This window comes from Schistosoma mansoni, chromosome 6, assembly GCF_000237925.1.
Source record: "Schistosoma mansoni strain Puerto Rico chromosome 6, complete genome".
Taxonomy (NCBI): domain Eukaryota; kingdom Metazoa; phylum Platyhelminthes; class Trematoda; order Strigeidida; family Schistosomatidae; genus Schistosoma; species Schistosoma mansoni.
The window spans coordinates 4,523,254-4,545,281 of NC_031500.1; the positions used below are offsets into that span (position 1 = coordinate 4,523,254).

Here is a 22,028-nt window from a genome sequence, read left to right on the forward strand (position 1 = left end):
GACAGTTTCAGGAATCAGACACAATATATTCACCATAAAGGACATTCTTTATTCGAAAGTCTACCAATAGACATGATATCAACTTTCCCCTTAGATCCCATGCACATGGTTTACTTAGGTGTCACAAAGAAACTTATGACTCTCTGGATAGAATTAGGACACAAGAGGCTAAAGAACATGAACTCATGTGTAATTAGGAATATAAATAAGTTGATATCTCGGTGCGTAGAAAGTACTCCCTCTGACTTTCAGCGTAAATGTCGAACACTAGACTACGTATCCGTATGGAAGGCGTCAGAGTGTAGGTTGTTTCTTCTATACTTAAGCCCGGTTATTCTTCAAAATATTCTGCCTGAACCTTTGTATATAAATTTTAAATGTCTTGCTTTGTCTATGTACTTGCTTGCACATCCTCAGTTTTATAATAGGGTTATAGAATCTGTCAGGATGGATTTAAGGAATTTTCTAAGAGAATATGAATGGTGTTACGGATGTGAGAACTTAGTTTATGATGTGCATTCGCTACAGCATCTTCCTGACGATGTTCTAGCACATGGACCTTTAGATAGCTACTCAGCATTTCCATTCGAGTCTTATATGAGACAAATTAAGAAATCCGTACACAGTGGGTATTCCGTGGCTAAGCAAGCAGCTCAGCGTTACGCGGAACAAATGTCTTTCTGCGATAGGCTCCAGGTTGACATTTCGACTAATGATAACCCAGTGATAGGTAAGGCTGACTCACGCAAGCAAGTAATAATGTTTAGGAATAGCCAAATAAATTCATTTCAGCCTGATAACGTTGTAGTAGTAAACGGAAAGCCGGGATTGATTACTGATATTCAGGATAGTGGACTATTAAAGTTCAGGCAATTTACAGACCCACAAAATTACTTTACAGATCCATTACCTTCAACTGATATAGGAATATTTAAATGCTCCGTAGTTAGCAGTGCATACAGTTGGGTTTCCATTCGTGATGTTGACTGTAAATGTATGTCTATTAATTGTGTTGATCATTTGGTTATTGTCCCTTTGTTGCACACTGTTATGTAATTGTATTTCCCTTAATTTCCTGTTATGTTATATTTAGTCTCCAATCAATAAGTACGTAATCCTTAAGACACAAAGCAAAAGTAAGTTCGTGATTGCAGCGGGACTTTGGGTGATTGGAGAAAAACGCTGTCTGTATCCGAGGGAGAACATTAATCTTCATCTGCAAAACAATGACCTACCTGAAGAAAATTGGTCTATGTTCAAGTGCAGTGTTGTCCACAAATGCGGTTAGTTACAGACATGCAAATTATCGCTTCTTGTAGAAAGTCTCAAATCTGCCAATGAATTGTTGGCAGCGCTGCAAGTGTGCTATGCTACTAATGAGAACTCTTCGCCCGACGACAATACGTTGCCCTTAAACACAGATAAGCAAAAGAGGTCAGTTCAATAATCTTACTTACATTTCGTAGAAGTGCATTAAAACGTAAAGAAGGTTTTCTTTACAATTCCGTGGACATGGATGTCGCAGAGATGCAGGCTGGGAATAGCCGCGTCCAATATCCAAAACTTCGGATGTTTGAGAAGGTTGTCTCTCCCATTGCCAAGTAAGTATCTTTCATTTGGACATGTCTATTAAGCAGTTCGACACAATTAGACACCTCGCCCTCCACGTCCGAGGATAAAAATCTAATTGCTCAGTAAGTCATCCCTACGATCTACTTCTATTTTTCAGATTTGAAAGAATGTATACTTTGCAGCTTAAAATGTTAGCAAGCTTGAGTGAAGTGAATACAAATATAAAGCTGGTGCTCTCAAGGTTCACTGACCGCGAAGATCCGCGTCAATTTGACTGTGGACTATCCAGCCAACAGTTCCCTTTGTCATCTGAAGAGGAACTGGGAACTTTGGACGCTTGTCTAGAGCAAAAAGACGTGAGGGACAGATTTGTAAGCACACAACATGATTTTTATCCTTCATTCCTATTACAGATGGCCATGTTGACACGTTTAATGGATGATGATCCTAAAACCTCCATGCGATATATTCTGTCCTACATCATGAAACCTGAAATCGCCATTAATTTCACGTTACTGGGTACTTCATCAAAACGAGCGATTCAGAAGTGCAGGTTTTACGGCTGCGTACGAAGCAAGATAAATAAGGTTTTTAAACTTCAGGTGCACTGACTAATCGATTCCTGTCGTCATCTGTCAACGAGAAAGACCTTGCGAAACTATATGACATGGCGACGCAAAGTTATTTCCACGACATGAGAGACAAAGTACAGAAGCGTCATCGACGGAACAAAGAACACGTATGTACGGCTTTAAAGTGATTACTGTTTTTGCATTATCTATAGGTACAGTCTTCCGTGTTCAAGGATATAACCGTAAGTTCAGCTTCAAGTACCTTGTTGTGCAAAACCAGTTTCCTAGATTTAGTAACGTTTTTCTTCATCACATTTTAGAATTCACAAGAATTGTTTGACTCTCCATAGTCCAATAGGCCTGGTGGAAAGAATGAATACGTGAAATGCCTGGTCCGTGACAATGGCAATTACATAAGGAGCATTGATACTCTACCATCTGCCAACTGCTCATAACTTTGTACATTGATGAACTTTTTGTTTTCAATAAAAATTTGGAAATTATACCATATTTAACGTACTTTACATTATTCGTGTGCTGTGTTGTGGGAATGAAAGCGAACACAGGAGGTGGTTGCGGTAAACGCATCAGTGTGTATGTAGTGGAAAAGTAGACAATGTAGCGGATATTTAGGCTAATAATCGGCAAGTCGTCGGATGTTTAGGGTAAAAGTCGGAAATTCCTCGGATATTTAGGGTGGAAATCGGAAATTCCTCGGATATTTAGGGGAAAAGTCGGCTATTCGTCGGATATTTAGGGGAAAAATCGGAAATTTAGCGACATTTGAAAAACAGAGCGACAGAAAGGGGAAATTCCGCTTTATTTCCCCCGGACAGGCGAAAAAGCAGACATTTTGGCGCATTTCCCCTTTATTAATGACTTATTTTCCAACGCATTTTCCGCTTTATTTCCCGTTTGTTAGCCTTTATTTCCCCTTTGTTGGTTGTTTGGGTCAATTGATTTCATGAACTTACTTAAGATGCTCTTGTAGCCAGACGAATTGATCTATATAGCGAGCTTCTTGGATTAAGTACTTAAAGATATATGCAAGCTGTTTCAGATCTCTGAAATAATAATGGCGCCGTATGGAATAAAGTTGGGACATTTGAGGATTGCAAATAGTGAAAATTCATTAGCATCATTATGTCCCAAACCAATGCATATATGTATGTCTCTTATGGGGAGTAAAACAAATAATCTAACTAAGTGTTTCTATCGTTGAATACGCAGTAGTACTTGGGACTAGAACTAATCATTCCAAAATGTATCGGAGTGTATTACTGTGCAAGTCTGATTATGACACTAATCTTCGGAAAAATACCTTTTTACTGAAGTCTGTGTATGGCTACTCGAAACCTAACATTTTTAAGGATTAGGAGACAAGGTGGCATACATTAGTCCTAGAAGTTCAATCAACAGTGGTGACTCAGTTTCGACCTCAATGTTTAAGTATGGTGTGTTTACGCTATGCATATTAAAAAAATATTTCATCAATTCATGGTCAGGTGCAATACACGATGATCCAGACCTACGTGCACCAGGTACTTCATTCCACGACTTTATTCATTTCTCTTAGTTCTGCTTCCTTTCTTCTTAGTATCTTATTCCTGTCAGTATTGCTACTTTCTATTCTTTTCTCTTCCCGCTGATTCGTCTTTATCCTATTGCTTTCGAAGTAGGGCAACTGTAGCATAAATATTTGTACTAGATATTCCTACATTATATTTATCTTAAAACTTGATTACTTGGATACTATTAAGGTAGTTTGAAACCCTCCCGAGATAACATTTTACTAAGCTATTCAATGGAGTATATGATGATAAGTGCGACAACAGTTCAGTTATTAAATTTCCAACTTTCCTGTTAACCTACAGTGTATCAAATACACTTGATGAAACCAAATTTTAGTCACTCCATCAAAACTAGTCAATCGGGAGCAAAAGCACCTTGCAACTTATTTTGTTCAGTATATCCCTAGCACATTGTACAACCAAACTACTCAATTCATCTGTTGTTGTAGCACAAATCTGTGTCACAAGTCTGTAACATCAAAATTGTTGGGGTTTTGGGAGATATTAGACTTCCATCCACTGGTTTTAAACTTGAAACCTCAGCATCCCCCTTTTGATATGTGGATGGGATCACTAACCCTCAAAACTAAGTGTACAAACTTAAGCTTGATTACTGAATTAAATTAGATATTAAAATGAACTTACTATTAGTGGTTTTAAGATATCTGCCCAAATTGTCACATGTGTACATTCGTGAACAGTCACTGTATTATGACTTATTTGTCAGCTTTAGACTGATCAAAAATCATGACGTAAAACCTTTAAAGATTGAGTCCTAATAAGACATTTCAAATATCTGGAAACATGAAATATAAGCAATGAGAAACAATAAACAATGAAAGGGTAGGTAGATAAAAAGGCTCACAGATGAACTGGGGGTTATTCTGAAGCTTAAACTTGGTAGGACACTAGGAATAATCACCCACAACCTATGGAAAACGGTATGGTCAAGCATCATGAGACATTACCTCAAGTCAGTCAGTCACAACGTAGAACTTCGTATGTACGTACATCAATTCGAGTTGCCATACCACATTCACACAGAGATGCAGTTGTCGATTCAAATCCCATAGTGGTGGAATTAGTAAGAGTATAAGCAGTAATCGGAAAGATTAGGGTTTGACGATGTTATTCAAGGAGTGTATTCCAGCAAAATAAATGTGGAAAGAGAAAAAATAGGGACATGGAGAATTCAGAAGATTAGAGTTTGGGAGAACACGAAGAGTAGATGCACCTTCGCCATTGCAAACGATTTTGAGCCATATCATTCAAGGTCTCTAACCATCGGTTGTTATCATCTCGCGGATCCCAACCAGGTAGTCTACACCTACCAACATGGTTCAGTCCACTTGTCAGTGACTTCATGGATTTATGCCACGTTATGGTCTGGCCGCCCTAGCTTTCTTCCAACTTACTCCTACACCATAAAGCATCGCACGTCGGGGCAGTCGGTGACTGTGCATACGTAACACGTGTCTCAGCCATCTCAACTGATGAAGTTTCACTACTTCACCAATCGATTTGCCATCCTTACCTAGTAACCATTTCCTAACAACTGCATTACTTACGCCATAAATGACGCAAGTTGGCGAAAGCTAGACGAGCCCTCTGTATCCGTGCTGAGATTTTGTCACACACCAGATCACAAGGGCTGATGAGACTCGTAAGATATGTGCAGCGGTCAACACGCTCAACTACTTCACTCCCTATCATTAGTTCAGGTGCCGATGCAACCGAATCCTGAAGTAACATTTTGCACTTCGGGGAGGGGGGGTGAGAATCGCATCTCGAACATGCCTGCATAGTTGCTTATAGTGGTCAGAAGACTGCATTTTTTTAGCGTCTACACCAAATAAAACTATGTCATCGGCGTATTCTAAGTCAACAAATGAGTCTCCTGGTAGAAGTTCTACTGAACTATTGATGAATTCTAAATGGCTACTAGTGTCAAGTGAAACTGAGTTATGCAATACGAACATTTACTTTCCGCCTCCGACTACCGGATAATTAAATTATGTGTATGCTTATCAATCATATTTTTAGAATAAATATATCGTCTGTAAGCTCGGAAACCAAAAATATTGTGTATTATCTCCACGTTGTTTAGTTACGTAATAACTCGTTATTAGGTTAGCAGCATAGTATGCTCCACTATTTAGCAGTCAGACGCATCAGTCAGTCAGCTACAACGTAGGACCAGGCATACATATGCATCAGTCCAAGTTGCCATATCTCGTTAGCACAACATGATGAACACCGGATTCATAGAGATAGTTAATTTAGTGGTGGTATTATATAAAAGATAGGTTGTATATAAGGATATAGTATAGGAAGGAAGAACGTTATGAAGCAATTTTAATCTCAAGGTTTAAGGGAAGATAAAGAGTGTATACACCTACGCCATTGTGATCGATTCTGAGCCATGTCACCCAGAGTCTCCAACCATTGGTTATGATAGTCACGCGAACCCCAACCAAGTAGTCTGCATCTGCTCGGTGCTACCGAAAGACTGCATTTTATCAGCGTCTTCACCAGACATAACTATGTCATTTGCATATTCTAAGTCAATAAGTGAACCTCCTGGTAGAAGACCAATTCCCGAACGTTATTTACAGCAGTAGGTCTATGATGAAATTGAACAAAAATGGGGATAGTAGACAGCCTTGCCGGACACCACTTGAGGTTGTAAAATCAGATGACAGTTCTCCATAAGCTCAGTTTCGACTAGTGTTGTTCGAGTAAAGAGCCCTCACGATGTTTATGTACTTCTGATAGACACCCACAGAATCTCTCCAGATTAAGTGGGATATACTGAACAGATCAAATAATCTATTTTTTCTGTCCCATCATCTTTTGGTCTTAATGTAGTCAACTAACTGACAAATTATGTTATTTATTGGTGATATTTATCAGTCCTACAATCCTGGTGATTGTATTTTATTATCTGCATTGTTTTGTTTTGAGTTAGGTATTTAAAAAAAATGCACAACTAAATAAGATTAATCCTCCAGAATTACTCTATCAAAATTCCTTTCTAATCTCTTGTAAAAGTTACTAGGATATCAACTTAACCGTATCATATAATCTTTCGTCATCTACTGATCGAAATTCTATTCATCCACTTTAACTCCCAAAAGCGTGCTCATCATCCACCAGATCATAAAATCCTAATACATAAAATGGTGGTTTATCTTAGCTAACTTTAAGTATTTGTTGGCTGTTAAAAAATATAATTATTTCAGTGATATAAAGACTTACATGACCTATTTCCGGATGTGACTAATCAAAAAATATTTTTCAGACTATGACAATTAGATAATAACACTAAACTTGTATTTTACAAATAAAAGCCAATCAATAATCATTTGTTCATTCCTACATAGAATGAAATAGAGAGTGACCTATTTTATTTGAAAACAGTGCTCAAGTTTTTCACTTAAGCTCCAACGAGTGTAATTTATATTTATACAAATGTTAACAAAATTACTGTTCATTCAATTCAATCATTCTGATAGTAATTCTAACCTTTAAATTACTTGAAATAGCAACAGCGCTAGTAATGTTTAAGACGACTAGTGCGTAGTGATAACTTCCTAAGTATGACTTGTAGGAATTATTTGGGATCATAGATATTCTGACGCTAAGCTAGTCTAAGTCATAAATAAAATGCTCATTAAATGGTTTAAAGCTTAGATTTATGATACTGGTTGCACTATCATTATTATTCATCAATCTGTAGTGTAATGGATCTGTGGACCTGCATGATTTAAATACCTTACTTTAAAAACCCACGTTATCTAGTTTAATTCGGGAAATTATCGTTAGTATATGTGGGTTTCATGTGGTCGATGGTGCAGTGGTTGCTTTTTGGCTAAAGCACTGGGTTTCTAACTTATAATCTGTGAGTCAGAAACCCATTTCATCTGCTTTCGTTTCAGCAACCTGGAAGTATGACTACCATTCATAATAATGAAGTGTAACTTAAAGGCGAGTACATAAACACGTACTCAATAAACAAGTTGAATAATATACATAACAAATATGACTGAAAGTTTAATAGACGTTTACATATACTTATTCACGAAGCCTCATTATTTTCACCTAAAATTTCAATTCACAAGTTCAAATAACCATTCAAGAAGATATACTTATGATTTAGGTTTAATATAAACCTCTTTTGCGTAATTTCATGTGAAACAATTGAAGAGTATTGTTACTTACTCAATACAAGTTGTTTCTAACCTATAACATGTTGAAATGTATATCAAGGCACATAAACAGTTAATAATATGTTTTTGGCTCTTAATTGAATAAATTTTGTAATGAAGTGGCAAGATAACTCATTAAGACTTAGTAAACGATGTGGTCAATACTCTTCATCAATTTGTCCTTAAAATAACTTCTAAATGGTACTGATTTTTGCAACTGAGTAGAAGCAAGCCATTGGTTTCTCATACACTTTCCAAATAGACAGCTATTAATAGATTATTCTATTTTGATTTGAGACTTCTCATAACTATTACCTCCACTTCTTAAGGTTAGACATTAGGTCACGGAAGAAAGTAATCAAAATAAATACATATAAACAGTATCCAGACAACTGTGGATAACAATCAACCAAATTTTAGGTCAACATAAGCTGTTAGTCAATTATGAAGAAATTCTATGTAGATTACTTCTCTTGGAAATGTTGTCCAAAAAGAATAATGGGAGCTTTATGACAACCATCGAGTTCAGAAAGCACGACATCTTCAAAATCCGTATCCTGAGTTACAAATATTCTCCATCATCATCTATTACTTTAATACAAAACAAGCTGATCTTAATTTATCTACTATTTAATATAGTTATTCACACTGAATTATATTATAAATTCATATTAAATAATGTTCATTCGCTTTTAAATAACTTTTTTTCTCTCCTTTTAACTATTTCAGGAGGGTTCGGTGTTGTATTTCGTGTAGTCTCTCAACATGGACATACTTACGCTTTGAAAAGAACGTGTGTTAACAATAGTCATGATCTTTCTGTTTGTAAAAGAGAAATAAATATTGTAGTAAGTATTCCATTGTAAGATTATTATCATTATTTTTTGGTATGTAGACCATGAAGTTATTTGTTCCTTTCTTAACCCACTTATGTATGTTCGTCGATGTTTTATCAAAACTGTATGTGATCTAATGAACAGAAGGATATATATATATATATATATATATATATATATAACATAAGTTGTATGTAATAATGTTCTATGTATCCTAATCGTAAAGTAAAACATTCTCTGTGGTTGATTATCAGTCGCTTAAATCGAATACCTACTTTGTAAAAAAGAATATACTGATACGGCAATACATCCGATGATTTTTTAAAAGATTTGTTTGAAAAAACATTTAGTCATAAATAAGGTAGAACCTGGTTTATTTGTCTATCGGTCCAAGTATTTACATTATATCAGTACAAGATATGATTATCAAGATAAGTGGTAGAATGGTAGAAATAATAACAGTATCAATGATTCAAGAAAATAGTTGAAAGCGTGAGTCAATTGAAGCTAGACCACCATCGAAAACCTGGAAGCACTGGACAGCCGTTTCGTCCTATTGTGGGACTCCTCAGCAGTGCGCATCCACGATCCCGCCTCGCGAGCAAGATTCGAACCTAGGATCTACCGGTCTCGCACCAGAGCACTTAACCGATAGACCACTGAGCCGGTCGGCATCCAACGGTGTTACTGTCTAACTTCAACCAATCCACGAAGTTGAGCAACCGTTCACCAATTGTCTTCAGTGAGTTGATATCTCACAACAGACGTGGTTTGAACTCCACTGGTCACTGCTTCTCACTAGAACTCGTGGATTTACCTCTCGAAGTCATTCTAGAAAAGACCAAACATTGAAAGTGATTCGAAAAGAAGAAATAAAGTCCTGGAGTATTATTATTATTATTTAAACACATGAATATTGGTACAAGGAAGCACCAGATATATATGCGCCACACAAATCTCATTTGATTTGTGTGAGGGCTGTGATACTGCCCGGGTGCCCAAACTGAAGCAGGTGGTTTTCTTAGGGGGGCACACCCCGAGCCTTTGACCTACATATCTGATCCACAAGGCAGTGGAGCATCGTGAGGAGATGCAGTCTCATGGTAAACGGTGACCAGCGATTGGTTCATACGCCATTTGTTCCTTCAGGATACTGGAGCCCATGTGCACCATTGGTTTGGAATTAGGGTTTTCCAACTCCCCTAGGTGGACTCTTCGTGTCCACCAACCCGGTTAAAGCACCGGACATTCGCTTTTCGTCCTCTCAATTTCGTAAACAACAGTAATGCTACGAGAAGGCAGTGAGTAGGACTTCCCTGACAGAGGCTATATATTCGCGTGGCCATGTGAGAGCATTTGGAGGAGAGCGAACTCTCCCCACTCTCGGCCGTACCAGGGCATTTGGGGGCAGTCTTGGAGTAAAAAGGTTATTAAATAATTTCGAAACACAAAGTCTAAGGGAAGATAAAAAGTGGATTTATCTCAACCAGGTAATCTTCACTTACTAACACGACTCAATTCAACAGTCAATGGCTTGATAGATTGATGCTACATTTCAGTTCAGATCCCCTTAGCTTTCTTTTGAATTACTTCTAAACCAGTATGCATTGTATATCAAGTTTCGTGGTAGTTAGGCAAAAGTAATCCATTTCTCAACCACCCTTCTTTAATTAAAAAAGTATCTTTTTAAATTGTGTATGTGAGAGGCAGATGTGCATTCACACTGTTTTGGTTCACTAAACGTCTCATTTTAGTAATGTTGCTCTCATTACATACATTTATGAGTTAATTAGGGAGTACAATTATCTGTCCCATAAAATATAAGACTTATTAAGTCCAGTACCCGAAGTAATCATTCTTATTATATACTCGTCTTCAAGAAGCAATGGTGTTCACATATTCAGTATCCAATTATTGCATTGGAGATTTATTAAAACACTTCACTGATTGAAACGAAATTGACGAGTTCTTAATTTGGTATCTGATATCACAGAATAAGATGACACTTTATACCGATTCATTAAGAATTTCGGCCGGTGACAAATCTGAACTTTCGTTCAGTGTAACATTTTGAGGTTAGTATTTTCGTGTATCAATTCAGTATGAACTTTGTTCTACATGACAAGTGTGAACTCTCGTTCAATGTGACAATTACAATCTCTATAATAATTCAGATGAACTATACTTATTGTGTGTATGTGTGTTCCTACAGTAACTACGTATTTCCCCCCTGTATGCTTGATTATAAAGTGTGTGTAAAAATTAATTATGTAAATGATTGCATCCCAGTCTTTGGGCTGTTTTTGGGGAGTTAATAAATCTTCATTTCATCAGTCTTTCGTGCGCTCCCTTTAGATAGTGGGAATTGTAGTGGTTCCCGATCGTCAATTCAAAGAAGTAAGACTCGAGATTCAACAGAGTTGATACGTACATACCAGCAATGACTCTCTGGATATAACAGTTGGTTACCTAGTCACAATAGTACTGGCGGAGCCAGTTTTTCAGTTTTAACAATGTCATTATTGGTCCATACCACTTTTTGTTTGATGATTCCATTTGTTTATTCCTGCTTCTTTTCTAACAATGTTGCTAAGTCGGCTTGTAAAACTGATGTTCTAATTACAATGAATTTTAAACTTAATGAGATGACTTGATGATTAGAAAGCAAAGCGTACAAAATGTATCACATTACTGCTATATTTTTTCAGAAACGGCCGTCCAGTGTATCCAGGTTTTCCCTGGTGGTGTAGCTTCAATCGACTCACGCTTTCAACTATGAAAATACTGAATCTCCACAAAAATCGCTTCTGATAAGAAACAATTTTTAATAAAGTTTAATTTTGAAATTATTTTAATGGTATTTATTTTTACAATTTACCATTTTACATCATTTCTAATTTGTAGAGTTCTTTATCACATAAAAATATTATCCGATATGTGGACTCGAAAATCATAGATATTCAACAAGGAATCTATGAAGTTTTGTTATTAACTACTTATTATCCAGGTAAGTCAAATTATATATCATGCCTCTACACTAATGTATGTATATGTATGGTTTACAACAACGAAATAATACTCATGAGGTAGTTGCGTTTGGTAATAGTTATGTAGTGATAAGTTCATTACAAAATAATATTGACTAATTGCTTACTTACTTACTTATGCCTGTTACCCCTCGTGGTGGAGCATAGGTCGCCCACCAGCATTCTTTATCCAACTCTATCCTAGGCAATCCTTTCCAGTTTTTTCCAGTTGTTATTCATCCTTTTCATATCTGTTTCTATTTCCCGGCGTAATGTGTTCTTTGGCCTTCCTCTTTCCCGCTTCCCTTCAGGATTCCAAGTTAGGGATTGCCTCGTGATGCATTGACTAATTGGGAGAAAGAAAACTATAATAAATTAATTATTCGGAAAACCAAACACTTACTACATTGCATAATATATACTAAGAACTGACAGAATATCTTGAAGAAACGTCAGAGTTGTAGTAGTTATGTAAGAATCAAGAGACAAATGTTGAGAATATGTAAAAATAAAAAAGCGGAAAAAGTAAGAAAGTCGTTTAAATATTTTTGAAGGAAAGATTTAATCGAAGTTCAGCTAAAAATTCACTCTTCTACTGTTGGCCGAAGTAGCGAGAGTGTTTGCACAAACTTCTTTTGGATCCAAGTGTTAGGTTTGTGAACATGGATTCCTATAGCTTCAGCAATATGTAACAGGCGAACACACAAACTATGTAGCAAATTTAATAGAATATGGTGGATAACCTTAGAAGCTTTATTAAAGCCAACTTGATGACCTGTTTGTACCAAGTGAGCGAGAATAGAACTCTTAATCACTATTACCTGTTCTCTGCTCAACTAATGATACCATGTAACTGAATGATGGCTGCTTACGAGACCGCATTATTGGTGTAAGCCCCTAATTGGTGTAATGTTAGAAGACACTCGCGCAGTAGAATAGACTCTTTCTTCTAACAAAATTACATGCTTATACAGAAAGTATTGGCAGAAAAATAAACATGATTAATTGTTGTAGATGGTTAAAGCGGATCGATACCATAAATTACTCTTACTCCGATCAATAATTATCTTGCACATTATATAGATTCTCTCAGTAACTTGTATTTTTCTGTGTTTGGAGTGCGAGCCCCACTCTAAGTGTGAGGGCTAACAACACTACCTGGTTGCTCAAACCAAAGTAGATAGAGCAGGTTTCGAACCTGAGACTTAGTGGTTAGAAGTCAAATGACTTAACCACTAATCCATCTCTGTAGTTTACAGTTAGATCATTTTAATTTACCAAGAAAACAAAACAATCTATTCTGTGTAGTTTTGACTTGCTTACTTTTGTATCTGTTAACACTCGGACTCAACAAATAATCGTAACTATTATCTACAAGCTCTTCGTTTTGTATTCATCTTTTTTGTATATCCAAAGGTAGTTTAAGTCAACTCATAAATGAACGGAAACAACACCACAGATTTACGGAAGCTGAAGTTATACGTATATTTAGTGATGTATGTGAAGCAGTTTGTCGATTACACCATTGTAAAACACCAATTATTCATCGAGATTTAAAAGTATGTTGCCTTTCACAATTATTTACCGTTGAATTGAGTTCAGAAATATTGGGTGATGTTTGTTTGCATTCCTAACATAGTATACTTTGTTTCAACTGTATTTTTCTTTCAGTCACTTCCTCTTTAACCTTAATTTTGCGAAGAACTAATTATTATCTAGAATTAGTATTAATGTTTTGTTTATTTGCCGAATCAATCTATTTCGATAAATATGTTGCATAAATCACTAGTTAGAATGAGTTATTTTTTGTAGTCGGTGTTTTTCACAATTAATCGCTTAAATCGGTGTGCTTTTTTGTTTGTGACCATAAAATAATGTAGTGCAACAACTAGTGGTACTACTCTGTTGCTCAAACCACAGTAGATGGAACGGAATTCGAATCTGCGACTTAGTAGCTAAAAGTCGAACGTCTTAACTACTGAGCCACTACTCGTGTAAAAGCGGATAAATAAAATGATAGTGAGTTCCACATTTCATGAGAAACTTCTTAAATCAGATGCATAGTAGTAACAGTAGTGGAGCAAGTTCTATCAGTAAATACCTCTTAAATAAATTAAGTTCTTATGTATGATACATTTCTGCACACCTAACGATAAATTATATCAGGTTTATTTTATTTTATTTAAACACATAAATATTGGTACAAGGAAGCACCAGATAAATATGCGCCACACAAATCTCATTTGATTTGTGTGAGGGCTGTGATACTGCCCAGGTGTCCAGACAGAAGCAGGTGGTTTTCTTAGGGGGGCACACCCCGAGCCTTTGACCTACATATCTGATCCACAAGGCAGTGGAGCATCGTGAGGAGATGCAGTCCCATGGTAGCCGGTGACCAGAGATTGGTTCATACGCCATTTGTTCCTTCAGGATACTGGAGCCCATGTGCACCATTGGTTTGGAATTAGGGTTTTCCAACTCCCCTAGGTGGACTCTTCGTGTCCACCAACCCGGTTAAAGCACCGGACATTCGCTTTTCGTCCTCTCAATTTCGTAAACAACAGTAATGCTACGAGAAGGCAGTGAGTAGGACTTCCCTGACAGAGGCTATATATTCGCGTGGCCATGTGAGAGCATTCGGAGAAGGAGAGCGAACTCTCCCCCCACTCTCGGCCGTACCAGGGCATTTGGGGGCATTGTATCAGGACTCTAATCTGATTAACATTTTAGTTGCCTATGAAAGATTTTAATATCACTCCGTAGAATAAACGAAAATAATAAATTACTTTGGTTTAGAAGGAAGTCCAATTGTCACGTATCTGTCGACAACTGCTGGTTGTTTTTGAAATTCATCCTTAAAATCCTCATTCTAGCTGCTTCTTCCATGTTAATCATAAAAGTGTTGGAAACACGTTCCTCGAATATTGAAAAATTTCATTCTCATAGTTATAGTGTCGAATAACATCAAAATTTACATAATATATCTGATTAGTTACTTTTTTTTAAAGTAAGAAGATATCCAATACAAATCTGATCAGTCACTGAATTTATAATTATTCTTAACGAGAAAAATTTATTCACATCTTGATACAGTTATCAACAAGAATTGTTCATGTTTCAATGGTTGAAATAGTTGTAGTAATGTGAGTTTACACAATTATACTTAACCACATCATTCTCTGACTTATATTCCCTACTGAATCAATAAATACATAGACCATATTCACCACAGATTGATCTCAATCACGGTACCGTTAAAAACCATTAGTGAAAATAACCGAAAAATGCTCCTGAAGTTCTGCTGAGAAGTTGTGATTAATGGTATAATTCAGCCATGTTGAAAGTAAAATAGTTGTCACGAATGATAATGAATGGTCATTGTGCTATATCTCAAAATGACTGATATTGAAAATCTTCTGTTAGAAGCCGATCTAGTCGTTCTTATAGTTGAGAATTTACCCTGAGACCTGATTGTCCGGATTTCTACCTCGCGTTATAATTGTTGGTGCACACTGCTTTGTTGTCTTTTCATAGAACGAAACAGCTGTCTATCGTTCTCTGATACCTAATATTTCCCCAAATGGTATCAATCTGCAACGTACACAATTTACAATCTAAAATCAACTTCCCGATCAAGTAATGAAATTAATGTATAAGTTTATATCTATTCAACATAATAACTGTTACATTCCAACTTTTTTCGCTTTCTCTTAGCATATATAAAAACTACTACGTAATATGACTACGTTTGTTTGTGTAAATAAATATTGTTTTCGGTTTCTAAGTCAGTCATAATTTACAACTGCATTTTATTTTAAAATTATTCTGTATTCAGTGTATGTGAGATTGAGAGTAGTAACTGGTAATTATCAAAATATATTGTCATATTACAACCTAGTGCACAAATCTATGTGTGGCTGGTGCTTGCAAAATTTCGATTTTTATCGTTCGACTAACTGATTAATACCCTTTATTCAGCGGAGCTCCGAATTGTCTTCTCTTCCAACTATCTTTACTTTATCATGTATCAAGATAAACTTCCACCTTGGACTAGTTCATTGTTAATCTGTTGTATACCTGACCTTGTGGAGTAAGTTATGTTGGTCGCATAAAAGGTACACCTTCCAAACACATCTGAAAACTACCGTTTCTAGCTATCTAAAGGCGAATGCTAATCAGTCAACAGCTCCCTTTCTTCGAACACTTAGTTAACCCTGACTACGTACTGCCACCGGGGTTGGAAGAGTCAAGGGAACTTGCTCGAAGGTGTTTTGAATCAGAAACTAGAGTATAGATGAGGGGCTTTATCAATTCATCAATTGAAGTTTGATCTCTGTGTCCAAAAGAGACATTTCCAATCCCTTATTTTAACATGATCTTATCGGTTGTTACTTTCATTTACTCACTTATTCTATATCTTCTTTATATTCAACAAATAAAGTTCTTATACACTTCTTATATACACCACCTTCATTTTACTATATATTCAGTGATATGTAAGATAATACATGGTCTTTAAAAGTAGAAGACATTCATAAGCCGAAGGTTTTTGAGCGTAAGTGTCTTCCGAGCATTTCTCATGTTTCGTGCAACAACTGAGTGGGAATGTTCAGGTTGTGGTAGATTTTCTTTCTCTGAGCTGGATGGAATAATCATGAAGCTTTCATTGTTTCTCTGAACAACATCGGCATAAACTTGAGTTAGAAGTATGGTATTCGAAAATCTCTACATATGACAAACACACTGTCCTGTAGACCTAGACCTTCATTGGTTATTGTTGACCTTTAACCTGTCATCGTCTACCACTTTATTTTGATTGTATCTCTCTAATCTGATTCTTGGTCCTACATATGTCTATGATTCTTCTGATTGTTTGATAGATTGGATTAATTTCAACGTGTTTGTTGGTTACTGATTTATCTGAGTGTCAAGCTTGGCACTTCACTTCTACCTGAAGTTTGCTCTGATGTTGTTGTTCAGAAGAACAATGAAAGCCACAGGACCAAACCATCCAGCTCAGAAAACGAAACTACACCAAAATCATCCACCTGAACTATTAGTCTTCTACACCATCTCAATGTTCAGGCTAAGCACAAGGTATTAGACAAAGTTGGCTAGTAGTCGGTTGACGAAGTTGTAAATCTTCATCAACTGAGGCGGATGAGATATATATTACGTATTCTCCACCATCCTCAAACCTCTGTGCTCGATATTTGGTGGTACAAGAGCCGGTTGGAAGAAAACCAGGGTCAGGCAAATCAAGATGTGTTGTCAGTTTATGAAATCATTGACTGTTGGAATGATCCATACTGATAAATACAGACTAACTATTTAGGGTCTGCACGACAACCTCAATTAGTGGTTAGAGACGTTAAGTGATATGACTCGGAATCGTTCACAATGATGTCATTGCACTAACTTTTTGATACCCTATATCTTAAGTTTCAGTATTTTCTCATACATACCTTTCCTTTCTGTTTTTTTTAATACCGTATACTCAGTGTATGGTTCTACGATCATTTTTATGATTATTATTTCGACTTATTTCCTATTCATCCGTTTGTACTACTTTGGTATAAGAACTTGAGCGAACACACATTAGTGTTAGCCTGTACATTAAATATAACTAACTGACTGACTTGTAACTAGTTTTCTTTAAGTAGTTTTCGTAAATCTTCCGGTAAATAAAGGTTTTTCCTTTTTTTAAACAACAAAGATTTATAATGAAAGTACTTTATGTTTTATTCTCTGTCTTTTCTTCCCTCAATGAAAAATGACAACCAAACATCATCAACGAAAGATTGACAATATTCTTATTGACGATCGAAATAATTTTGTTCTGTGCGATTTTGGCAGTGCAACTTCACGTGTTCTCCATCCTGGTGTTCATGGTCTTGGAAGGTGTGAAGAAGAAATTTCTAGGTAGATATTTTTTCTTCTAGTTCACAATACAAAAATGTATATTAAGTAAATAAGTTATGAAAATATATTCATATCAATATTAGTAAGGATTTAAATTAATCCCATTGCTGATATTCAGGATCGAAAATTGTCCAATCTTCGTTGGCATATGTGCATTCTGTACAAATTGCCTCGATATAGCCATTTTATTGCAATTTTTTGTATTGGAATAGATGGATTATGGAGAGGAGGGGATAACACGTTAACGTTTGAAACGAAAGATACTGGGTTTGAGTTCTAATGTGAGCTTCAATATATCGGGACACAGGTACATCCGATTGACGAGTCCCAAATAGGACGAAACTCGAATTCTGGGTTCCACTGCTAGCCATAATGCTTCCCACTAATTACTTACTTACTCCTGTTACAACTCGTGGAGGAGCATAGGCCGTGGCGCATATGTATCTGGTGCCCCTTTGTACCAATATGTATGTGTTTAAATAAAAATAAATAAATAGGCCGTCTACCAGAATTCTCCATTGAACCCTGTCCTGCGCACTTGTTTCCAGTTGCTATTCATCCTTTGGATGGCAGCTTCCAGGTCCCGACGTAATTTGCTCCTTGGCCTTCCTGTTCTCCTTTTCCCTTCAAGATTTCAAGTTAGCACTTGCCTCGTGATACGGTTTGATGATTTTCTCAATCTATGTCCTATCCACCTGAAACGTCTTTTCGTAATTTCTTCTTTAGCTGGTAGCTGGTTTGTCCTCTCCCACAGAAGGCTGTTGCTGATGGTATTCGGTCAACGGACATTGAGTATCTTACGTAGACAGTTGTTTATAAGTACTTGTACCTTTGTGATGATAGTTGTGATAGTTCTCCAAGTTTCAGCTTCATACAGTAGAACTGTCTTGGCGTCCGTATTGAAGAGCCTGATTTCGATTTTGTTTGACAGTTGTTTTGAGTTTCATATGTTCTTCGATTGTATGAATGTGGCCCTTGCCTTGTCAATCCTTTCCTGCATCAGATCCTCCTTGTTCATTGATTATGCTGTCGAAGACGGGAAAATTTCCACCTCATCCAGAATTTCTTCATCAAGTGTGATTGAGTTGGTGTTTTCTGTGTTGTATTTCAAGATCTTACCATTTCCCTTGTGTATGTGGAGGCCTACTACTGCAGAGGCTGCTGCTACACTGGTTGTCTTGACCTGAATTTGTTCATGTGTATGGGATAGAGTAGTATGTTATCTGCGAAGTTCAGGTTGTCTAGTTGCATCCAAGTTGTCCATTGTATTCCGTGCTTCCCCTCATATGTCGAAGTCTTCATAGCCCAGTCAACCACCATAAGAAAGAAAAAAGGAGAGAGTACGCAGCCTTGTCTTACTCCGGTCCTCACTTGGAATTCGTCTGTCAGCTGTCCTCCATGAACGACTGTGTAGTGTAGTCCGTTTTATGAATCCCGTATAATATTGACGATCTTCTCAGTCATACCGTAGTGGTGAAGAAGTTTCCATAAGGTCCTCCTATCCACACTATCAAATGCTTTCTGATAATCAAGGAAGCTGATGTATAGTGACGAGTTCCATTCAATTGATTGATTGATCCATAGTGTGACAATTCGGTCTGTGCACTACCGATCCTCACGGAATTCAATCTGTTGATCTCGAAATCGGGCGTCTACTGCATCTTCCATCCGATTCAGCAACACTCTGTGTGGAACGTTTCCTGGTACTGATAATAATGTGATTCCCTTGTAGTTCTCACATTTGCTTAGATCTCTTTTCTTTGGTATCTTGATGAGGTGTCCTTCTTTCCAGTCCATCGGTACTTGTTCTTCTTCCCATATCTTTCTGAGTAGAGTGTGAAGCATGTTTACAGTTACTCCTATGTCTGTCTTCAGTGCTTTAGCTGGTATGTTGCCAGGTCCTGCTGCTTTCCCACTGTTGATTTGTCTGATGTCCATCGTGATTTCTTCGGTCGTTGGTGGAGTGACATCTATAGGAAGGTCTGTGGGTGCCGCTTCGAGAGATTTTCAAAGTGTTCTACCCATCTTCCTCTGTTCTTGAATCTCAGTGATTGAATCTTGTCTACGGTTTCGATAGAGATCCAATCCTTATGATGATGCTTGTTGTGGCCCAGGACCTCCTGACACATTGAAGTTAGTGCTCCTTTGATCCCTTTCTAGTTGTTCTACATATTAGTTTCTTATTCTTTGAGTAGATGTTGTAAGGTTTACAACCTGTTATTGAGAGCTATTTTGAATTGGTTGAGTTTGCCAGTCTATCAAAGGAAAACTATATTAAACATTTGTAATGCTGTTTGTCCAGTTGTCCAGTGTTTTGTTAGCTTCAGTTTCATCATGGCAACCACCAGGTGGTGATCTCTACCTGTAGCTCTTCTAGGGTTTTTGCCGGTCACAAGCCTGGTTAAAGGAGTAGGGTTGGGCATGGAGTCAGCAGCCCCATCCCGTAGAAAACAACCTTGCTAAAAAGACACTGACCAGAATAAACAATTTAAACCGTTTTCAATAATAGTTTTATATATTTAAACTGCCAATTCATGTTTACAATCTGTTGTATATCATCATTATGAATTTTCATGCAATTTTTTTTGTTTCGAATTCTTATGTTCTAGATATACTACTTTAGCTTATCGTGCCCCTGAAATGGTCAATTTATCCGCATCAATTCCATTAGGTCCACAGATCGACATTTGGGCTTTAGGTTGTATGCTGTATTGTATATGCTATTTCAACTTACCATTTGGTGATAGTATTTTAGCTATACAGTCAGGTAATTTCAGTCTACCGGACAATTCACCATATTCTGAAAGACTACATAAATTAATTGGTATGTTTTTTTGTTTTTAACATATCATTTTAAGCTTTTTTGCCTAAACAAATATTTTTCTTCATAAACTGTCACCTTACAGTGTTTACGTATTGTAAAATTGAACTCATTGTATTATGTATCGTAGGGGGTTTGGGAGACGTCCGAACTTTCAGAATTATGTTATAAAAATTTATTGTTCAACATTCTAGTGTCTAAGTATTATATACTTTTCGTATTGTATTTTTGTATTTCTCATATTGCACCGTTCAGATTTACGCATAAACTGTAGTTTTTAGAATATTAAAGATTCCCATTGTGAAAATTAGAACAACATACGTAAGCGAACAATTGTTTTCAATTAGATCGTCATCAGGCTTTACTCTAATATACATGAATATTTATATGAAAATGTTAGACCAATCAAGGCTATTTGAGTCAATAATCACAATGAAATAGAATACGTTACCAAGCATAATAATAGTTAAAAGTACAAGTTGATAATGGGAAGACAGGTGTACTGATAGTAGTAAGAATAGTAAATTACGATAACAAAAGTCTTATCAATAATTAAACATAAGAATTAAGAGGTCAAACGTGGGTAAATAGACTGGAATAGTAATCACAAAACATTAAAATCATTACGTAATAAGAAGTATGTAAGTAAATAGATAGTGAAGAATACAAACGGAAAGAGGTAGAAAATTACAAAAAAATGATAACCAAAATAAAATTTTTTACAAATAATAATAATGTCATTTATTAAGTTATGTCCGGCCATGGAAGGGATAGGGGGGTTACGAATTTCTTCTGTACACATAAATTGGGATGGAATGTACGAATTCCTATGGCTTCTGCTATATGATGTATTCGACTTCACTTCCAAAGTGGAAAATATGAATGTTAGTATGAAAAATATGTTCTCACTAGATGTAGTATCCTTGTTTACTAACGTACCACTTATGGAGACTATTGAGTTCATATGCGAGCAAATAACTGAAAAACAAATCAACATTGGCCTGCCGGAAGATTGTCTGAAAGAACTGCTTTTAAGATGTACAATGAATGTTCATTTTGTCTTCAACAATTCCTATTATAGACAAATAGACGGAATAGCCATGGGCTCACCTCTAGGCCCGATTCTCGCTGATCTCTTCTTAGCTAAGCTAGAAAATGGCCCACTTAAGGAGGCTATTAAGAAGCTCGATCTATACTGCCGCTACATCGACGATACATTCATTGTCGTGGATCAGAACACCAGTAAGGATGAACTACTAGAACAGTTCAACAGTGTACATCCAGCGATTAGCTTCACTGGTGAAGGCGAGTGTGACATGAAGCTGAATTTCCTTGACGTTACACTAAGCAGGGGAAGTGATGGTGCGTTAAGTAGAAGCGTGTATAGAAAAAGACCTTCTACCTGCCAATACACTCACTTCTATAGCTTTACACCTATCCAATATAAGAGAAACTTGGTTAGATGCCTCACTAGTAGAGCAAATAACATCTGTTCTGATG

At 36.6% G+C, this 22,028-nt stretch overlaps 1 protein-coding gene across 1 annotated transcript in view; it reads left to right on the plus strand.

Moving 5' to 3' along the window:
- Window positions 1-3,585: 3,585 nt before the first annotated feature.
- Smp_176750 (serine/threonine kinase) overlaps window positions 3,586-22,028 on the plus strand; it is a gene marked incomplete at both ends in the record, with an annotated part of 32,143 nt that continues 13,700 nt past the window's right edge. Inside the window, 6 exons of the mRNA XM_018798015.1 lie at window positions 3,586-3,685; window positions 8,653-8,771; window positions 11,664-11,766; window positions 13,202-13,344; window positions 17,586-17,707; window positions 20,317-20,531. Coding sequence (XP_018652999.1) covers window positions 3,586-3,685; window positions 8,653-8,771; window positions 11,664-11,766; window positions 13,202-13,344; window positions 17,586-17,707; window positions 20,317-20,531 — 802 coding nt within the window. The remainder of the gene's footprint in view (window positions 3,686-8,652; window positions 8,772-11,663; window positions 11,767-13,201; window positions 13,345-17,585; window positions 17,708-20,316; window positions 20,532-22,028) is intronic.